The 22909-nt window shown below is 44.5% G+C and overlaps 1 protein-coding gene across 1 annotated transcript in view; it reads right to left on the bottom strand.

The window, feature by feature from the left end:
- The window catches only part of LOC120836531, a 36585-nt gene extending 20208 nt beyond the window's left edge, over positions 1–16377 (bottom strand). The window contains exons 1-2 of the mRNA XM_040205484.1: positions 16311–16377; positions 15461–15555 (exon numbers count right to left, since the gene is read on the bottom strand). Coding sequence (XP_040061418.1) covers positions 15461–15555; positions 16311–16362 — 147 coding nt within the window. The 5' untranslated portion in view covers positions 16363–16377. The remainder of the gene's footprint in view (positions 1–15460; positions 15556–16310) is intronic.
- Between the last annotated feature and the right edge of the window lie 6532 nt (positions 16378–22909).

The raw sequence follows: 22909 nt of genomic DNA, 5'->3' as shown, positions 1-22909 counted from the left end.
GACGGGCTAATCTTCTAGGGGGAGAATGGATGTGTCCGGGATTACATGAACGAGAGTGCGAGCAAGAGGGGACTCCCCCTTTTCGTCTTCTTTAACTGTTTGGTGGAATGCGCGATTTATGAGTTGAGGAGGAAAGCGAAACAGGAAAAAGTTGGAAAAGCGTTTCATGACCCCTTTAAGGATCAAATTTAGGGCCATTACCGTTCCTTATTTAGATTAATGATATAGTAAATATTCCTAAAACTCCAGACATTATACTTTGCGCAGATGATACTAATGTGTTTTTTACGGATAAAGATATAGGTGTAATCGAGGGTGCATCAAATGCATGGCTGCGCGAGCTTGAACTCTGGCTTAACTCCAACCAACTGGAACTAAACGTTAACAAAACAAAATACATTATTTTCAAACCTAGACTTAAGCAACTTGGTAGTAATTTTAAAATAGCGTTTAAAAACATGAAACTGGAGCGAGTGACCTTCCTAAAATTCCTAGGCGTTTTCTTCGAAGAAACACTAAGCTGGACCCACCATATAAATCATGTCCGTTCTACAATATCTCGATCCACAGGCATCATATACAAGCTAAAAGATCTCCTCCCCAGATGGCTAAAATGTCAGTTACACTACAGTCTAATACAATCGCACTTACATTACTGCTTATTAGTCTAGGAAACTACCACAAAAACCAATCTAGATAGGTTCTTAGGCATACAGAAAAAAGCAATTCGCTGTATTGCAGGTGCTCACTTCACCGATCATTCAGCTCCATACTTCAAAAAGTACAAAATTTTGGATATAAAAATGCTGTATACGCTAAAGCTAGCCATAGAAATATATTATTACTACAACAATGAACAAAATAAATTTTGTGAAACTTATCAGACCAAGACAACCCAATATGATCTGCGGAATGAAATTTACATAAAACCCAAAATACGGACAAACTATGGCTCGCAAGCATTAGCCTACAAAATACCAGAAATCTTAAATGGACACCCCTGTGTGGTTGAACTATTAAAACCTCCAACTTCATTACCTAGATTTAAGAAGACCACCAAACACTACCTTTTGGACGCCTCTGAATAGTTTTGTATTTGTGAATGAGTGCATGTATATATGAATGATGTGTATTTTGTATTCTGTATTTGTATTTGTAGTTTTGTGAGAAGCGTCTAGCCATACGCCATCTGTTATATTTCTGTGTATTCAAGTTGAACCTGATTGTAAAACATGTTTTCCTGTTTAATGTGCATATGTTAATCAAATGTTTCTATGCTTGCAACTGGTGGGTCTGTTTGTGTAATTACCATTTCCTTTTTTTTCTGCTGTGTGATGTATAAGGGTGGGGGGGCCTTGTCAGGTAAAGTCTGTTTACCTTTTGCCCACTCACCCGTGACTCAAGAAGTCCAAATAAAGGTTATTATATACGGCCCTGGCGCTCCCCAGAGCCGTATATGGGGAGAGTTTGGTCAGTCTATGATCTCGCCGCCGTAACGCCCTCCTCCCGAGTGAGCCAATCAGCACCCGGCGTAGAGCGAGAAGCCTGAGCGCATGCGCCTGAACTCCCGGCTGCTCCCACCTGAGTAGGGAGCGCCGTCATCTTCGATCATTCTCCCGGCGGAATGCGTGGAATCGGCATCTAAATCTCGATTATTGCCTTTTATATCGCTGGCTCTGGCAAGAAAATGACATTCGGTTATTCCTCGGTGGGTTAAAAAGCTAATAAATGAAGATTTTTCGGCGTATGGCCACAAGCATTTATTCAGCCGAAAAAGAAGTCGGCCCGTTGCAGACGGCGCGTAGCCTCAGCAGTGGTCTTCTCCGACCAGTCTCGGACAGCGTTGCTAAAAAAATGGCGGTCGTCTCCACTCTGCTCCCTTCTTTCTCTCTCGCTCCTTCGGCGCTCTCCGCCCTTTCATTTACTTTTGTCCTCTCCGGCGCCTTCGTCGCCACACCCACTGGCCAAACTCTCCCAATATACGGCTCTGGGGGCTCTGCTTGCAGAGCCAGAGTAGCGCGTTCCTTTTCCTTTCGCCGCCATCTCCGTATTGGCGGAGGAGTGGTCACGTGCGCAGAACTAGATCCGACCTTGGTGCGGGAAAGCGGCCTTTCAGAGCGCCGAGTTTTGGGGGGAACATATTTTCCGCTTTGCGTTCGCAAAATATAGATCTTAGTCCAAAATCGAACGAACCGAAAGCTTCCTCAGTCATTTAACATCATGTGTATCAACTGGGTACAGTGCAATCCCATTTTTTATAACGCGAGCGATGTTTTGGGACATTCGTTATCAGGGTACGTGAAGCAGACGACACGGACGACGATCACGTTCCCCGCGTCTGCGGCTCTCGCGGAGTGATACGCGATACCGATACGCGACCGGCACATTCGGCCATCTTGGCGAGTTGGCGAGGTCTCGTTTGAAAGCGGGGGGACGGCGTTTTCGTCAGCCGCTTCGTCGTTTACCGCATTAAATTTTGCACGCGCGTAAAAATAGCCCCGTGAAAATGACAGGCTGTAGTGTTACCAAGTGCACAAATCGCGCAGACAGCGGCAAGAGCTTGTACCAGAATCCGACGGCGAGACACGATGTGAGACGCCGCCTCGTCTGGCTTTTTTCGTATGGGAAGGAGATATTTTTAATCATTGTCTGCCCTTTTGAAATACCCCAAAAGATTTCTGCTGGCAGTTCTGTGGATAAAAATGTTTTAGAGACTTTTAGTGCTGTGCCTGTTCGCAATTTCTTCAAGGAACCTTTTTGGCGGTCGTAAACCAGTTTAGTAGGTTCATCAAAATGTTCAAAATAGAAAAGAAAGCGAGATGTAGATTGGTGTCACACACTGAAAGTAGACACAGCGTTATCGTCTTATTCTCGGGGTGGAATATACTGGTCAATAGGAAAACAATCAATCTCGGCATCATTCTGGTCCCTGCAACGAATTGGACTGCGTTTTCAAAGAATTATCCGCAGTGAGAGTGGAACGTCGGTGGATTTTTTTTATATTAGGCAGTTTGCACCATGCGTCATCTACCAAAGTTTGGAGCACCGTATAACATTTATTATTCGCGAGCCCCTAATGTTTGCGATTCAAGCGAATTCAAAATTTAGCAGAACTTGAATCATGCGAAAATTCCGGTCTCCAAGAGCTCTCAATTCGGCCGTCTCGAATTCGTGAAATGGCAAAAACTTCGGATAAAAAAAAAAGAAGAAAAGTTGTTCACTATTTTAGCATAAAAGTGGGGGGTGCTCGACATTCCTCAGATTCGCATATAATTGAAACGCACGAAGGTAAAGCGCTGTCCCGTCTACATAATATCAAATGGTAGTGGGCATGGGAACAGCTGCACCATGCGGATGGATAACACCCCTCCGTTCTTGCTCATGCAGATACTCGCTTTCCTTCCCCTGGCTGGCGGGGCGACATATCAGTGTCCGGCAGCAAACGTCTTTGCTACGTCGCCCGCGGTAACGCCCAAGGATTTCAGCGATGGGCCGGTCAGCACTTTGGGCCTCTTCAGTTTGCATCGCATCGTCAAGGCATCTTCATCGACATCGACAACGTCTCCGATCTTCAACAAAAGCGCTTGGGAGAGCGTTCACCTTCGTAGTGGGCATGGGAACAGCTGCACCATGCGGATGGATAACACCCCTCCGTTCTTGCTCATGCAGATACTCGCTTTCCTTCCCCTGGCTGGCGGGGCGACATATCAGTGTCCGGCAGCAAACGTCTTTGCTACGTCGCCCGCGGTAACGCCCAAGGATTTCAGCGATGGGCCGGTCAGCACTTTGGGCCTCTTCAGTTTCCATCGCATCGTCAAGGCATCTTCATCGACATCGACAACGTCTCCGATCTTCAACAAAAGCGCTTGGGAGAGCGTTCACCTTCGTAGTGGGCATGGGAACAGCTGCACCATGCGGATGGATAACACCCCTCCGTTCTTGCTCATGCAGGTTGGTTCTGTTCCTTCTTTACATTGTAAGAAGTCAGACGACGTGTTACTTATTCTGTTCCCATGCCCACAAACGTTACTGGTTCTGACATGTCAGTGTTTTGATGTTTTGAAGCTACTGTTGCTATCTGGGGATGTGGAAATGAATCCAGGTCCTATGTCGGATGCCCAGGCTAAGCAATTCAATGAAATGTTTTGTTTATTACAAGAGCTAAACACTCGTTCTATCAAATTTGAGGAAGGACAGGCCGGCATAATAAGTACAGTGAACGAATTAAAGGCAAACCAGACAAAGATTGAAACTAGACTAAGCTCTATTGACGAAAGGCTAGCGGCAGTCGAGTCTGGAGCACTGACGATTAACGAAGTTCAGCGGGAGCTAAGCGCCACGCGCCAGAACATCGAGCACCTTCAGGATGAAGCTGTTGTTTTCCGCTCTCGTCTTGATGAAATAAAAGACCGGTCACGTCGTGACAACTTGATATTTCACGGCATTGCTGATTCTCCCGCTGAAACTTGGTCGCTTACTGAAAGAAAGGTTGTCAATGTTCTTTCCGATCTGGGAATTCCTTGCGAAAACATTGCCCGTGCCCACAGATTAGGCTCTTTTTGTAAAGATAAATGTCGGCCTGTTATCGTCGAATTCGAGTCATTCAAAACAAAAGATAGTGTCCTTCAGTCGAGAGCTGCTATCAAAGGTAGCGGTTTATCGGTCAGTGAAGAGTTTTCACCGGCGACACGCCAAGCTAGATCTAAACTAATTGATTTCGGAAAATCAAAAAATGCTGCGTTTAAACTAAAATATAACAAATTGCACATCAACAAAAAGATATACGCTTACGACTTCGCTAAGGACAACGTTTACGAGGTCGTTACCGCTGGCGCCGTGCGGCCAGTTCGTGACGAAGCCGAAAACAGCGGGGCTTCAGCATCGACCGGGGCGACGTCCAGATAGGATTTTGGGGGGATTGGTTCAAGCCGCTGCCTCAAGGCACGTGATGTTCCTTTACTCTTTTGCAATATTCGGAGCGTCATGCGCTGCCGAGACGATCTTAGTTCAATTATTGATTCTTCTGACTGCGAAATTATTTTGTTGACTGAAACATGGCTATCTAGTAGAATTTCGAGCAGTGAAATATTTACGTGCGGTAAGAAATTTAACGTATATCGGCAGGATCGAGGTGAAAGAATGGGTGGTGGAGTTCTTATAGCTGTGGCCGATGGTATAGTCTCAAACGTTGTCGATGTTTTAACTGACTTGGAAATGCTTTGGGTCAGCGTAACTGTAAACTACAAGCAATTAATTTTGGGTGTGTGCTATCGACCACCCAACGCTTCGTCTTCCTTTTGTGAACAATTACATGATTCGGTTAATGCAATCGTTAGTCGGTTTCCTACGTCACAAATTATTCTCCTCGGTGATTTTAATTATCCTAGCATTAAGTGGTCTACTACGCCACCTACTGTCCACCCATTTTCATCAGAAGGGGATGATTTCATTAACTTATGTTCCGAGTTCAATTTTTCTCAACAAGTTGATCAACCTACACGAATTACTTCTACCTCCGCAAATATTATAGATCTTGTGTTGACAACATGTCCAGACTTAGTATCATCTATTTTGTACCTGCCTGGTTTGAGCGACCACTGCTTGCTACATATTGATTTAAATATACCTTTACAAGCTACTTCCAATACTATTAAAACAATACGGGATTATAGTAAAGCAAACTTCAATGCTATTAACTGTGAATTGGCATTGTTTTTAGACACTTTTCTAAGTGGTTTTTTCAGGCGTTCTGTTAACGAAAATTGGAATATATTCAAACTAAAAGTAAATGAGCTCCTTGAGTCGCACATCCCACTCAAAAGAATTTACTCGAACTCAAATGCACCATGGTTCACTAGAACAATCGGGAGACTTGGAAACAAGAAAAGGCGTTTTTTCCGCGCCGCTAAGCGCAAACCCACAGCTGACCGATGGGACGCATACCATGCCTCTGCTGATTTGTACAGGGCAGCTGTGTGTAGTGCGAAAAGTACTTACTTTAATTCTACATTACCGTCTATGCTAATTAATAACCCCCGTCAATTCTGGAACACCACGAAAGAGAAAAGTAGTACAGTTGTAGAGCTCAGAGCCGATGATGGTAGCCCTATTTCTTGTGAAGAGTGTGCCAATGAACTCAATGCTATTTTTATCAGCTGTTTTTCTGACCTCCCTATAAATAATGATCAAACATACATGTCCTATGACTACCTCCCAATGTACCCCATATCAATTAGTCCTGAAGGCATTATGAACATAATCGATTCCCTTAAACTATCCTCATCATGTGGTATAGACTGTATAAACTCCAAGTTTTTGAAGAATACTAGAATGTACTCCTCCATTCTTCTTGCGAGCATATTTTCCCAGTCTTTAGAGCAAGGTATTTTGCCAGACGACTGGAGGGTAGCCAAGGTGGTCCCAGTTCACAAAGGAGGTGATAAATTCAACCCTCGAAACTTTCGCCCGATTTCATTGACCAGTGTCCCAAGCAAAATTTTAGAGCATATCATTTATTCTAACATAGTCAATTTTCTAGAATCAAATAAGTTTTTTTGCCCCTTCCAGCACGGCTTTCGAAAGACATTCTCATGCGAAACACAACTTGTATCATTCACGCACGACCTTCATTCTATCGTTGACGTTTGCTCCAAAGTAGATTGCGTATTTCTAGACTTCTCTAAGGCCTTTGATAAAGTGCCTCATACCTTGCTCTTGTCCAAGCTTAGTAAACTAAATATTGATCAGGCGGTTCTCACGTGGATACAATCATTTCTAACGAATCGTAAACAATTTGTCAGCGTAAATAACAGAAGCTCTGCTATGGTATCAGTAACATCAGGTGTTCCTCAAGGTTCTGTGCTCGGTCCGTTATTATTCCTTATATACATTAACGATCTACCCTCTCATGTATCCTCAAAAATGTCTTTATTTGCTGATGATTGCGTTATTTATCGAGAAATTACTAATGATTCTGACTCTAACATACTACAAAACGATATTAACTCTGTTACAAACTGGTGCGACTCATGGTCTATGGTACTAAATTCCAGCAAATGTAAGGTTATGAGAGTGTCCCGTTGTACTTCATCTTAGGCCCATTATACGCTAAATAACCATCCCCTTGAATTAGTTACGGTCTATAAGTATTTAGGAGTTCATATTAGATCTGATTTATCATGGAGGACTCATATTAACTACATCATTAACAACGCTAATCGCATGCTAGGTTTTCTTAAAAGGAATTTTTTTTTAGCACCCCAGTCTTTGAAGCTAATTCTTTATAAAACCCTCGTACGATCAAAGCTTGAATATGCATGTTCTGTTTGGGACCCTGGTCAGTCTGTACTAATTGATCTGATTGAAGCCGTCCAAAATCGTTCAGTTAGATTTATATTTTCAAATTACCATCGGACTGCCAGCGTAAGCACTATGAAATCTAATCTTTCTCTCCCTGAATTATCAACCCGTAGAAAAGTAGCCCGTCTCAGTTTGTTTCATAAAATTTATTTCACTAATGACACGCTGCGTAATAATTTAATTATACCTCCTCTTTACGTTTCACCTAGACTTGACCATCAACACAAAGTTGGCATCCCATATGCTCGCACCAACGTCTTTCACCATTCCTTCATACCGTCTACATCCTTTGACTGGAACCACCTGGCTGCACCCGTAGTCTCCATCATAGATCATGTTCTTTTTAAAAAAGCCTTGGAACGCATTTTTTTCTGAACTTCACTGATTGTATTTCCCTGTGTATCTGTGTCTGTGTTTTTTTTTTTTAACTCATGCAACCACTTCCCCCTCTGTAATGCTCATGCCCTGAGGGTAAAATAAATAAATAAATAAATAAACTGTCCGCTGAAAAAAAAAAAAAAAAATTAAGTCAGAGGCTGAGCAGCGGCACTTGCTCTTCGATTAAACACAAGAGGAAAATAAGCAGGCCTGAGTTATTTTGCTTCTTGCGATCGCTCGAGGGGAAGGGTCTTCCAAAAGTTGGGCGGACAGCGGGCTCACGACGCTTTATTTATACTTTATTCATAAGTTACCCCGCATTGCCCGAAGGCGTTACTGCAGGGGGGTTACAAACGTGAAAAAAACAATTCTTCGGTTGCGGAGCACACTTGTTCCTCCGACAGCTTGTTCCATTGTTGGATGGTCTTGACAAAAAAAGAATTAGCGTACAAGTTTGTTCTGGCACGGTATTCTCGTATTTTAAAACAGTGATCGGTCCGGCTTGAAATATAGTGCGGTTGCTTTAGGTAATCGTCTTTGTTAATGCCCAGTCGACCATTAAATATTGAAAACAAAAATTTCAGTTTTAATTTGTTCCGTCGGGCTGAGAGTAATTCCCAATTTAATTCTCTTTTCATGTCAGTACAACTATCCTTTTGCCCATATCGTCCCAGAACAAACCTCGCTGCCCTATTTTGAATTTTTTCTAGTTTTTCAATTAGATACTTCTGCGCAGGGTCCCATACAACACATGCATATTCTAGAATTGGTCTAACACATGTCAGATATGCCGTTTTCTTCAAGTTTGTTTCGGAACATTTTAAATTTCGCTGAATGAAGTTTAATGCCCTGCCGGCCCTTAAGACTATCTGCGTCCCAGCAACAGCGACTTGACGACTTCACTTCACACGCGACCCGTGGGACCCGCGAGTGCGTACGCGGGTGCGCTTTTTGCGAGACACAGGAAACGACGGGGCAACGATCACGGCGCATGCGCGGCTCGTCGCCGCACGCCGCACTATTTTCCTTCCGCAGCGCGCCGCGGCACGCCGCAGCACGCCGCCACGCGTCTGCGCCTTCGTGCCCTTGCCGAAACCGACCGTGGCTTCCCGCAGTGCTTGGCTCCAGAATGGCACCATTGCGGTACTCTGCTCCGCAAGCGGAGCAGAGTATCAAGGGTGCGCCGGGTGCGCTAGTAAAAAGAAAATTGGACACTTTTATAACATGGTCGCCGAGAGGCATCCAGTTTGATCAATGCGAAAATTCAGAGAAAGGGTGAGGAATAGTTCAGTAATGGGTAAGCAAGAAAGATAGAAACGCAGCGAAGAAGTTTTGGAAGCACTTGAACTCACTCGGTGAAACGACGCAGGCTAGACAGAGGTTCATACTCTCGGATCAGGGAGATCAATTGGAGGGAGATGATGCGATACGATATATAGGAGCAGTGATGGAGGAGAAGTTTCGGGTACGGGTACATGTGGAAGATAGGAGAACCGAAGGAAGTAGCAGTCCAGCTTGTGACATCGCGGATTTTGGACAAAGAGAATGGGAAAAGGCGGAACGAAGAGTCCCTAGTGGCACGTCGACAGGCACAGATGGGATCCCAATCAAGCTGGTGAAGAATTTGGGTCCTAAATCTAAGGCAAAACTAGGAGAGGTAGTGAGCACTACGATAACAAAAGGAAATATTCCAGATGAATGGAGGCTTAGTAGGATGAGTATGATATATAAGGGAAAGGGAGATAATTCTGATATTAGGAATTATCGTCCCATAACCATGACACCAGTTATTTCCAGGTTGCCAATGCAGATTATAAAGAACAGATTGGAGGAATCGGTAGATTGCGAGGGCATACTGGGCGAGTTACAGAACGGGTTTCGGAAACAAAGAAGGTTGGAGGGCAATATATTTTCTCTAACACAGTGTATAGAAATAGCGCAAAAACAAAACAGACAGCTCTGGCTGGCATTTCTGGATATCAAGGGTGCCTATGACAATGTAAACCAAAGGAACCTGTGGGACATAGTGAAGAGCTTAAACCTAGATGAAGGATCAACAGCCTTATTAAGGAACATTTACAAAGATAATAAGGTGATTATAACATGGGAAGGAAAGGCGACGGGGAAAATAGGAATAAGACGAGGCCTTGGGCAGGGGTGCCCGTTATCGCCTTTGCTGTTCATGTTGTATCTGAGAGGATCGGAGGATAGACTAGAGAAGAGTGGGCTTGGATTCTACATTTCGTACAGTAAGCTAGGCCAAAAAATTCAGCAATCCTTACCGGGATTGATGTATGCGGATGATATCGTACTAATGGCTAACAACAGGAGAGATTTGCAGTAATTAATGAGCAACTGCGGTAAGGAAGGAGAGGAATTAGGTTTAGAATTCAGTAGTGAAAATGAGCAGTCATGATTTTTAACGATGATGAAGTTGAGCGGCTGAAGATACAGAATATTACAGTTGAGAGGGCTAGTAAATACAAGTATCTAGGAGTATGGATATGTGATGGTGCAGAATATCTCGGTGAGCATGAAAAGTACATAATAGTTAAAAGCAACAGAAATGCAGTTGTAATGAAAAATAGAGCACTTTGGAATTACAACAGGTATGAGGTTGTGAGAGAGATTTGGGAAGGGGTCATGGTGCCTGGCTTGACTTTTGGAAACGCAGTGCTATGCATGAAATTCGAAATGCATGCGAGACTAGAAATAAAACAGCGCGGAGTATAGGTAGGCTGGCTTTGGGGGCACATTGCAAAGCGCCAAAACAGGGAGTACAAGGAGATATGGGATGGACGTCATTTGAGAGCAGGAAAGTGGTGAGCAAGATAGAATTTGAGGATCGGATGAGGCAAATGGATGGGGAGCAATGGGCACGAAAGGTTTTCAGCTGTTTATACATGAGGAGTATAGACACAAAGTGGAGACAGCGCACTAGGAAATTAAGAGGAAAGTTTTTAGGCTATAGTGGAGATACGGAAGAGCAAGTCTCAGTTAAGAAGAAAGTTAAGGCCACAGAAAGAGATCGGTGGCTAGACGGAATGCAGACAAAGACGGCTCTGGAAAGCTATATCTTAAACAAAACAGTTATTGCCAAAGAAAGCATTTATGACAATTCTAGGGGAAGCTCATTGTTGTTTGAGGCGAGGATGGGTGTTCTGCGAACCAGAACATACAGAGCGAAGTAGCAGGAAATGGATACAGTGTGCACTGCTTGTGGAGAGGAGGACGAGACGGCTGAGCACTTGATAATCTACTGTAAAGGGCTTCACCTTATGCCTACAGAAGACAACATGGATTTAATAAAGTCATTGGGTCTTAGAGACAGCGAAGGGAGAGTGGATTTCAAGACTGTAGAGATTACCAAGTAAAGATTAAGTGAATGGTGGCAGAAAGCGAGAGAAAACTAGATATTTTCTTATTAATTGATGGCAAGGGGGTTTTATAGCCTCAGTTTCTTTGCAGCGCGGAGTGAATATAGATTTCACATCTAAATATTCTAAGCTTAAATGGTAAAACAAAATGGCTAGGTGGCGTAAGCTACCTCCCGATCCAAAGGGCTCAGCCGGATTCATCCATTCATCCATCCATCCGCTAGAGTCACTGTATATGCTCCGCTTGCGGAGCACATAAGCAGAGCCTATACAATTACTCTAGGGTGCGCTCTTTGGACGCCCTCGGAAGCTCCTGTCGCCGGCTTTGGAGACGTGTGGACATAAACGGGCTGCGTCGCGGTTCCTCGTAATCCGTCGTTGAGGTTGCTCTACGGAAGTTGTCAATTCTCTCGAAGCAGCCGACTTTCACATTGGGCCAGCCGTGCGTCGTGCCAAGGTGTCAGCTGGCCAACCGGAAAGCCCGGGAGTGTCGTTCTATCGTTCTACAGGGTGAGAAAGGAGACGGCAGGCTCTTTAAATCGACCGCAAAATTCGGTTTCTTAACATATCACGCTACGACTTTGTGCAGTGTTGCCCACAGATGGTGCATTTTTTGTTTGTAAAATTTGCAAAGAGCGAACTTACCTGAGGAAAAAGTAGAGAAAGAAAAAGGCTTAGCTCCTCTGGAAACGTAGCGACGCCACTGGTCTTCGAACAACACGGCGCCGTTTCGCACGGGACACAAGAGATGGCGCAACGAACGCCGCCAACGAACGACCATACGGCGCCGAGAGCCAGCGTCTTTAGCAGACGATCTTTTCGACTCAAAAGCGGCGCGCGTTCCGCAGGCGGCGACAGTCGCAGAAACAAAAACAGGCGCGGTAACAACAAGGAACTGCAGTTCCTTGTCTGCTGAAAGGCCGGCTCTCGGCGTCGTCTGCTCGTTCGTTAACGGCAGTTGGCGTCGCGACCGCTTGCGCCATCTCTTGTCTCCCGTGCGAAACGGCGCCGTGTTGTTTGAAGACCGGTGGCGTCGCTGCGTTCCCATAGGAGCTAAGCCTTTTTCTTTCTTTACTTTTTCCTCAGGTAAGTTCGCTCTTTGCAAATTTTACAAAAAAAAATTAACCATTTGTGGGCAACGCTGCACAAAGTCGTAGCGTGATAGGCTAAGAAACCGAATTTTGCGGTCAATTTAAAGAGCCTGCCGTCTTTTTGTTTCACCCTGTACAGTCGACGTGACAAACGGCGAACTGCCGTAGCGATCGCAGGTCTTCCTCGTTTCTGACGTAGTGTCCGTCGTGAAAAACAGCCTTTCCACTCTCGTGAAGAAGGAAGACCAGCGGAGCTGTACTCGATACACTCTGTGGTTCTTCTTCGTCGTCGTCTGTTTCTCGCGCTGTTTCCTGCGATGAATTCCCACCAGCGCGCCCACTATCCATTCTTCTATTATAGCTGGAAAGGTGGGCACCATCTACGAGCGATGGCGGAAACCATACTGGTTGTGTGTTTGCCGCCGTCGCTTATATATGGCGGTAGCTGTCAAGGTAGGTTTGTGTCGACATACACGGACACGATCCTGGGGAACTTAGCCCTTAACAGGTCCGCTGTAAAATGTGTATTTTGGTCTAACGTCTCTCAAGCAACTGCCTAGGGAAGCAAGTATGATTGTGAAGAAGCAGGGGACTCGCTGATATCAAAAAATACAAAAAACAACAACCAAAAAAAAAAAACGTCTGTTAACCTTTCTTTCGGTGCAATAATCATCTGTGAGCATATTTTGAATGTGCTCGGCTGCACACGCTCATCGACAACTAAAAATGCATATTGCAGCGTTTACCATAATACAAAAAGCATTAAACAAATTGTGTTCTTGCCCTTTTTGGCGCTATCATTCCTGAAAAGTAACGCGACCAATCAATCGGTTAATTGAGTGAGTAATGGGTGCCGAATAATCGGGTTAACATGTTTAACATTGTCCATCCTTAATGACGACTGTTCTCCTCACTCCAAGGAATAATCCGCGTAGAGTCCTTCTGAATCATCTCTAAAAACAGCTCTTCAGGTTGGGAGGGGGTACAGACAAGTCGTGTACGTTTCATTGTCTTAATGTTTTGAAAAAAAAAATATTTTTTTTTTCAGAAGGTTTTTTAAGACAAGGTTGTCTCGGATACCGTCCGATTGTCGAGGTGTGACTGTCTTTTACACTGTTGGGCTGTGTTATTTGATAATTTTATCTAATAGATCGCTTTCGGATAACGCTGCACCGTGTGATACGCACAATCAGAGCCTCTATAGAAAAGGCTATGGTAGAATCTATGCGGAGAGCAAGTCGTCTGCTTCTTGCGCAGGAGTTGCGGTAACGTCAAAACGATGCAGAGCTCCTATTGGCGGAATGAATCCCTGGAGAAGGGGAACAAGAGGGACAAAGGACAAGCACAAATCTTCCAACCGGGCTAAGTGACTGGTGCGCGACCGAAAAAATCCGCCTGGTCCGGGTATCGAACCCGGGACCTCTCCACTACAGGTGGAGCGCTCTACCAACTGAGCTAACCAGGGGTTAGACGTCAGTAGAGCAGACGGGTTTTATCAGCTGCCACCAGTCGAACACCAACAAGGGTGAAGCTTTTCGGTCGCTCACCAGTCACCTAGCTGTGTTTGGAGATTTATGTTTGTCCTCTGTCCCTCTTGTTCCCCTTCTCCAGGGATTCATTCCGTCATTCTTGTCCAGCTCGCTTGCACCTTTGCATTTGCATTATAATGCTCCTATTGGCTTTGATTGAAAGGAAAGTGGGTAGAACTCAATGCTAGATCGCTTGAAGTCTACCCACTATTTTTGTTAATCAGCAAATAAAAGTTCGATGTTTTGACATCATCGCAACCCGTACGCAAGAAGCAGACGAATATGCTCTCCGCATTGTTCGAATACTGACACTCGCTAAATTTCATGCACGACTCCTGTTGTGTAGGTCGTTAATCACGTCAATTTTGGCCGAGAAATATGCGTGTCTTTCGGCTATCTTCTCTCGCAAATTATTTTCGACAGCTCAGCGCTTTGTCGATAGATATTGGCTGAGACGGCGGCGCCGTTAAAACTCATCGTAAAATAAAACAAGCATTTTAGTAGCAGTCACTGTGTCGAGCGTGTACCCCCAAAAATAGTTTACAGATTTGTAATGTGCTACAGCGCTTTCTTAATATCATCGGAAAAATACGTACACAATGAAACGCAAAAAAATAGCGGGAAAAGGCGAGAATTGAACCGCCAGTAATATTTGAAATTTCGCCTACGCAAGCTGCAGCGCCTGTCGAAATGAACAGCGGTTAAAATAAGCCGGGACAACGGTGAGAGACTAGCCTCAAACCTAGTAAACAGACTCAAAAAAAGTTCTTTCTTTTTTTTTTTTTTTTTTTTGTGGCCAAGCATTTTTTTTTTTTTTGGAGGGGTGTATACATTGGCACGTGGCCTGACGTCACGCAGCTGAGGTGGCGCTGCTGTCGACGCAGCGGACGAGCAGACGTATTACTTGACGCGGGTCACGTTCCTGCGCGTACTCCGTGCCCACGCCACACGCGAACGTATTGCTTAACAGTATGCTGGTGGGTCCTCTTTACAAACAAGTTAGAATTTGCCAAAACCAGGAGGTGGGGACTGCGCGTGCACGGGAACCAGATCCGCGTCACTGATATGTCTGTTGATGTGCCACGATGACAGCAGCGCCACCGCAGCTGTCTGACGTCAGGGCCGTCTTTTGGTGTGTCTATAAAAAACGACTATTAGTGTCTGAGTTGACCAGAGACGTTGGCTATTGTCAAGCACACTATAGAATTATCTAAGATTGCGTGAGCAGTTAAATAACCATGGCATATGTGATAATATGCTAGTGAGAGAACAAGCGTGACCTCAGCGCTAAGAAATGAATGAGCACCAGAAGCCTCAGGTACTCGTTCGTGCTAAAAATTCTTACTTTGTTTTACTAAAAAAAAAAAAAAAGTTTTCAAAATAGATTTTTTGAGACGTTTATTGTCAAGGAGTTTTAACCTCTTGAATACCCACCGCTTTCGAGCATGTCGAACTACTCGCTTCACCTGATACCAGTAGAAACGACGATATATTAAAAAGCGCCGTGTTTTTTCACCTCATGTGCCCCTATGTTTAAGCCATATAACACTAAGTTGCTGACATTGTGAGCATTTTCTAATATATTAAAACATTTCATGTCAAACCCAGGTTTTCGGTAAAAACTGTCTTAAAATATTAGTCTTCGCATCATACAAAAACTATAAAGTCGCTTTGGAATATCTGATGTGTATTTTATTGTTCGCAAGACTTACTAATTACGACTTACGCCATGTCCATTTATTCCGCACCAAATATCTACTGCCCCAAGAAAAGTTCTGTAGCAGGAAGCACCACGAGTATCCCTACGATAACGTTCGCCCTCTGAAAAAAAAAATGTTATGAGGGTAAAAGTAGGCAAGAAGATTAGAGTGAGTTTTAGTATTTGGAATACGAGCAAACGCCAGGCACTGCGTGTTTGCGTTAACACTACGTAAATGCTGGTACCTTTCTTTCAAATATTGTAGGCACAAGTTTGCCTAATTAAATTTGATTTTACTTTTACTATTGTTGAACCTTTTTATTAGTAACAATAACAATTTTAGGTAATCGAACAAAACATTTCAATGGCAGATTTGCAAATTGGGCCATCTGCAAAAAACATCCAATGATATTGATGAATATCTTCATCCCTGTTAGTTTTAGTACTACAACTTATGTGGTTTTTCATAACTGATTTTTTAACCCTATGTACAGCTTCAAACCGCAATACCCCGGAGGGTCGTGACCACCTTATTTGCAACATCAAGATAATCTAATTTCTTGAATCCATGTAATAAATTAAAGATTGGCAGTCCTGCAGTGTACCGTGTGTGAGACTCTTAAATGGTATGCGATACACCGACTTCCTTTTGGTCATATCTCTATTAATACTACTTATTACAACCTTTTCAGTCGTCCGACACCTGCCGTTCTAAAGCATTGCTTGCAATATCAAACGACGTTCAGACAGCAGCGGCGACATCCAATCACTGGTGTTTCTTATTTCTTAAAGAATTAAAACAAGCAAAAATATTTCGAAAGAAATAACAAAGAAAATATCATATTTGTTAAATGTCCATATCTCTAAAACGACTTACCAACTTGAAATGCCGGTAGAAGAAGCACCACGGCGCAAAGTACGAGCAGCATGTTGCATATATTCCAAAATATAATCACAGTCCAACGGGAGTGTCTACCTAAAAGAGTAGCAATAGCATAAATAGAGCCTCTATACTCGACAACGCATTTTTTTGTTGTTGTTTTTTTGAAATCGTGTAACGGCTTGAATCTTGGAGATTTTGAAATGTAGAGGCAACGCGTTTAAAGGGGCACTGACACCCCAAAGGTCGTATTTATTTTTATTGTTTAAAACGATGCAAGTTGCAGTCATAGACACGCAAAAAAAACCGCATCGCGAAAAAAAATTTTCGCGCGCGCGCGCGCGCCTTTTTGTTTTTGGCGTTTGATTTTCCCGCCTCTCGCCTCCTCGCTTCTTTTGATCGGTGACGTCAAAAATCAGGAAATTTAGAAGCTTAGTAGGCGTCATCTCTATAACATTTAATTACGGCAATCCTAAAACATGTTTTTTAACGCAATTGCGAACGCACTACGGCCCTTCTTTTTGAAATACCGAAAATCGGGAGTTCGTTGTGGTGCCGTCTCCTGGATTTGTATCCTCCAACGGAAAACAGGCGACACCGCTCAAAACCGGTCCGCCGCGACGCCGCCGCTCACTCCTTTCCTCCTCGCTTTGGGTCGCCATGGCAACAGCAGGGAGTGGTGAAAGAAAGTCGACTCTCAGGTCTCCGCAATTTTTGACGTCAAGGCACCGGCGCCGATCGTGCGGGAACTTCGAATTCGGCATTTGGAAATTGTTTTTTTACTTCACAAATACTGAATTCCCGAATTTCAAATTTTGAGGGTAATGTTCCGGCATCGTTTTCAATCGTTTCGGATAATAAAAAAAAATATGACTTTGATGTGTCAGTGCCCCTTTAAAGGAGAGCTCCCGCGAAACATTAATGATAATCGAATTTTATAAAACATTCAGCACGTACTAAATATTCTCCCCGACACAAGTCTAAAGATCAAAATATTTATTTTCTTTTCAGAAAACAAATTTTGAAGTTTACGCGTCCGCGCAAACTTCAAACTGCCACTCTACCGGCCACACTGAGCATCGGCAGCTTTGATTGTGACGTCAAAAGTTGTATCCAAGAGCAGTCCCCATCCGGTGCAGCTCCTCGCAGAAGCATTTCGTATTAAACGCGACATGACTGGCAAAGACATTCTGTGTAGTAATCCGCCTTAGTTTCTAAGGTTGGCTTTTTAGCACAGCGATGCATTCAAGGCCGTACTCGGCGCTAACTTTTTTTTACGCGAGAACTCGAACTTGAGAACACAGATCCAGTGGCGTCACTATGATCAGCGGCACCCGAGGCGGTCCGCCCCCCCCCCCCCCCCCCCCCCTCACCCCTTTCTGAGGGCACTGCACAGATCCCCCTCCATGCGCCGGCAAGAAACGTCGCGATCATTTTAATTCCAGCACGTGTAAGCAATCCGCCGGCAAGCGAAGAGCAATTTGATTGTTAAGAGGAGCGAAAACTACCTCTCACGTAAATTTTATCAATTGCTGGCTCTGATGCATGTCGTCTCGTAGTGATTTGCAGACCCCCGCGAACACGAACGCTTTGCAGAGGCATATTCCAGAGTAGATAAAATAAAACCTTGGCGTCGGGTGGCCGTCGCTGACGCTTACGACTGCGGACACAAGATTAAAACCGAGCTCCGAGCAACGGCTACGGGTCGAATGAAGTGAAAACCCACACAGAGAATGTTGGACGCGGGCAGGTTTTCGAATTTCAGGGTGTCACAACTTCACGCTGGATCGAGGCCGAGAAACACGGTCGCGGGAAGGCCCAGACGCGGCGAAGATGCTGCAGGCACAGGTCCGAGTGGGTACAGCCTCGATAAACGCAGACGCTGACGTGGACGGCGCTGCCAACCACTGGCTTCCCGTGTGGCTTCCCGCGTCCCGTCTAGGTGTCGAACGCTGTCAATAATGAGCTCCTGTTAGCTTTGCGTGCTGTGTCTGGTATGCGATGAACAATAAAGAGGGGGGAGGGGGATATACCCTCTGGTAGTGGGTGCCACAACTCCGCGAAGAAATGCAGGAGAGCGAGATATCATCGGTTTACGACCGACAAGTGAATGAGATGGAAGCGGGCATGGCCAGTGCGACGCGAAAGCAGGCTCTCAGCGTTCCCGGCGTGCTAGCAAGCAGTTTGCACCGAGTTAGCGAACAAAACCATAGCCTCCTCTACACTCACAGAGCTTGGTAGTTTGACAACGGGGCCATAGACTGCCCTGTCGCAGATTTGGAGCGCGAGTATCTGGTACTATAGACCCTTTCTCCAAGGGCGCCGCCATATTTAATTGGCGTCACTTCCAGTATGGGCGAAAACATTGTTTAGCCGTCGCCACGCCAGTAGAAGACACTTAGGATATAAGCGTAACCGTGACACGTTCTAGTTTTGCCTCCCCCTTATTTTTCTGCTAGTTACAGGTTAAAACGTTTTAGTATTTTTTCGTCGCCCATACCGGATACGCCTATTGGGTGATTGAGGACGAGAGTACACAGAAAAGGTCTATACAGAACGTCAAAGAGACATTCTCGGGGAACCTAGACGTCAGCGTAAAGTTTTTGCAGCGGCGAGGACCCGAAACACACTCGTTCGCTCGGGAGAAGTGTGTTTCGGCATCTCACCACAGCGGGGCGCCAGTCACGTGGCTCTCCTCTCATTCGTTTTCTGCCACTCCACCTTTTCGTAGTGTGTGTGTGTGAGGGGAGCAGGGAGGGGGGGAGGGAGGGGAGGGGGGTATGCCCAGATGTTCCGAGGCCCCACCGTCGGCGGGCGGAGCGGGCGCACCCAGCGGGAGGAGGGGAAAGCCTATCGGGCAGTCGTAGCCGCCTGACGGGTATCCGACTCACTACACGCAAGCCAGCCGATGGAAGCATAATTTATCAGGGCTTCACTTCGCTCCTTTTGTAGAGGTGAATTTAGCTGACAGTCTGCGTGGCTTATTGCGCGGCTTCAAAACTGGAATGCTTCATATGGCGGTTCACTTCGCTCCTTTCGGACAGGGGAATTTAGTTGCCGTCGGCTCGCTCCATGAGACAAATGCTTTCGTATAATTAACAAACTTTATAGCCCACAGGAAGCTTGCGAAAGAGCGCAAGCACCATGTGACTATAGTGGCCAGCCACGTGACTCTAGTAGCCATTTTTCTCCGTGTTCCTACGTGCGCCAACTACAAATTGGTTTCGCGCTGTGAATATAGTTCTAAAACATTTTTTTGTTTCGTTATAAATTTGTTTTATCAAATAAATTTTGTTATCCAGGTTTTTTTGTTTTTTGTTTTGTCCTTAAACCGGTAGGTGCAATATATGAAGGCAATGACGGCAAATCAAATGCGAACGGCGAATTGTTTAAAATCTCATGTTGAACTTGAAACATTTGCCGGTCATTGCTTGACCCAGAAAAAGATTCATGAAGCTTAGTCCATAGTTTTCCACGGACGATCGCGACGGCTTCTGACGCTGGGCGAGGCAGGCTCCAGCTTCCCTTACGTGCTGATGTTTACACGATATCGTTTGTCAAGGGAAGATGGCGGACTAGTAAGGTTGGTACTGTGATATTGTGATACGAAGTCCGGTTCGAAACAAGAAACGCGGCATAAAAATACTTAAATATTTTTGTTGAAGTTTCACAAAGGAGATTTTTTGAGTATGTCAACAGGAATATTAAGTAGATTTTTTTTTTTTTGAGCCGAAACGAAACCAAAGAAACATTAAGGTAGACTCGCAAAATAAACACAAAACAAAATCTCGCTTGCAACGTGTATTTTTTGATGCCTTGAAATACTACTCTCGCAATTTTTTTTTCTTTTCAAGCGGCACTTTAGAACGTAGGTTAAACACAACAAAACCAGACCTGTACATCTTACCCCCAAAAGGTAACTAAATGATGTTACTGTTTACTCGCACAAAAAGTAACAAAATACGATACTTCTTAGGGATTCTCAAAAGCAAAGCGTCACTTTACCTCAAGAGTATCGAGTTAGTTTTCTCGTTACTTTGATGACAAAATACACAACTGCTTTTGTTTCGCAGTTTATCGTGTTATATTCAGTACTCTTTGAAATTAAGTAGCTGCCTCTCGAAGTTTTTATCAATCATGTTTCCCCGCTTCTTTGACAATAGATCTCCGGCTATGAAGAAGAGTTGTTCTACTGACGCGCTCGAAGGAACGGCAGAGTTGTGCTTCAGGAAGAGCTGGTAAAACTAGGATCCTCCTCTCTCTTTTGTTCTCACTGCTTCTAAAGTTCGATGTTGACTTTGGGTTCTGTGCTTTTCCCCGATTAACAACCTCCGGGCTCACATTCGGTCTGCGCACAATTCTAGAAGCTTCAACAAACCAACCTAATTGTGTTCGCTGGATGATGAACATTCCCACCTGAAGAGTTTAGCAATAAACGTTGTATATGCCCTCATACTGTTTGGTTGTTTTTCGGTTTGCCCACCTGCATTCGTCGCAACAGATGCATACTAAGCTTGGAATTAAAACGAGGCTGTTGATACGTTGTTGTACATGTGACTCCTCAAAAAGTAACGAAATACCGTTACTCGTTACTTGGCCGTAAAAGTAACTAAATACATTAGTCGTTACTTTTTAAAAAAGGTAACTAAATAGGTTACTTGTTACTGAAAAAAATAACTTTTTTTGTTCCTTTTCTAAAAAGGTAACAAAGTAGGCTACTTCTTACTGAAAAAAGTAACTTTTTTCGTTCCTTTTCTAAAAATGTAACTAAGTAGGTTACTTTTTACTGAAAAAAGTAACTTTTTTCGTTCCTTTTGTAAAAAGATAACTAAGTAGGTTACTTGTTACTGAAAAAAGTAACTAGGTAGGAGTAACTCAATACTAGTAACGCGTTAGGTGCATGTCTGGACAAACCACCCGAAAAAGCAAGTAAAAAAAAAAAAAAAAACAGAGTGAAGTGTCTAAGTTTGTGTCGGTCTTTTACCTGCAGTATCGTTTTTTATTATAACGAAATATACACAAGCTCGTTTGCGTACTTCCATTCAGTTCATTAACATAGGTTGACTTTTTGTTTCCTCACCTATCTGGGCGAACCCCCTAAAAAGATATGGATCGTGAGTACGCAATCCTGATTGCTAATTTAGAGACATAATTAGTTAGTTTTTTTTTTTAATTTCTGGAAAACTCAAAATATCCCTCAAAACCGCACAAATGGCATGACAACGTAGCTCAACAAACCAACCTACAGCAATCCGTTATTCAAACCAAGGGCGTTATGAAAACAGTTTCACGGCACGGTAATGCGACAAAAACTAATACAAAAGTGTAGCAATTTCGAGGAGAACTTACGTAAGGCTTTCTTGCTTCAAGAATCTTGAAGTGGCGATTGCTAGTCTGAGATGTGGACAGTTTGCTGCCTTATTTATATCACAGATTGTAGGCGTGTTCCTCACAATGTGCGATTCCATGAGAATTTTCCCGCCAATGGTAGCTTTGGAAGCAGGTGGGAGGAGTCAAAGACTGCACCTGTAAACCTGGCCATAACACTTGAGTCCAAGAGGATTGTCTCGACCTTGAAAAAAAAATATATATAAAAAAAATGTTCGTCCAAAAAAAATCATTTCTACCGCAGTTTGCACCTGCCTAAAGTTCTTAAACCGTGGTTAGTTCTTCGAATATTTTTCAGAACAAGAGTATGATACACCTCTGAAACGTGATATTCTACGCTGCAGCGATTTGCCTTATAAAACCGCTGGATATCGCCACTAAGGTCCAGGGTGGTCTTCAAGATAAAGCAGAGCAGTGTGGTCTGTTACAGTTCGAGTCCCACCACAGCCGACCTTACGATATGGTCGTAAGGTCGGCTGTGGTTGCCGAAAGTGCATCGTCACGGCGCTCGTCGTTCTTACGCGTTTATAACAACCGACAAAGCCAATCACGCATAATAAATGCGCCGCAATTCATGCGCTTTCTTTTGTACGTGAATGCTTTAGCCGCTCATAGCAAACCGACGACAATAACGAGAGCAGTGATCGTGCAATTTTGGCGTTGCTTGGTTGGCTCCAACGTTACTAGAACCACTCAGTTGGAAAACTGCCATAGAGCCTGCTCTTTAAGAAGTGGCACCGATCCGTACTCGAGAGCCTAGCTAATGGCGATCGCAACGCGTCCATTTTTCCCGCAGCGGCCACTGAGGGAACTGCACGGCTGTTTGTATTGGTTCGGGAGTAGAGTTCCTGGATAGGCTCCCTACGTTAGCCAGAGATGTGCGTCAGTTTTCCTCGTGCCACCGCGCCGCTATTCGCCGAGATCCGATAGCGTGAGGAGACGGATCAAGGGTCGTGCAAGAAAGTAGACGTTGCAGGCGCCCCGGCGTACGTTCTCCTGCTTTGTATGTATAAAGCGCGAGACACATGCGCGAAAAATCCATCCGATCCGACGTCCGATCCGGCAATACGACTGCCTGATCCGAAAAATTTGGTCGCTTCAGGCGTCGGATCGGCGATCCGACGTGCGTCCAACGCGCCAGATAGTTTCGCACGGCGGACGGATTGTCGGATGCGTCCAGCCAATGACAGCGCAGCTAGCGCGAACGT

This window comes from Ixodes scapularis, unplaced genomic scaffold (genome assembly GCF_016920785.2).
Source record: "Ixodes scapularis isolate PalLabHiFi unplaced genomic scaffold, ASM1692078v2 ptg000312l_1___fragment_3__unscaffolded, whole genome shotgun sequence".
Lineage (NCBI taxonomy): Eukaryota > Metazoa > Arthropoda > Arachnida > Ixodida > Ixodidae > Ixodes > Ixodes scapularis.
This window is presented reverse-complemented; position numbering and strand designations above follow the sequence as displayed.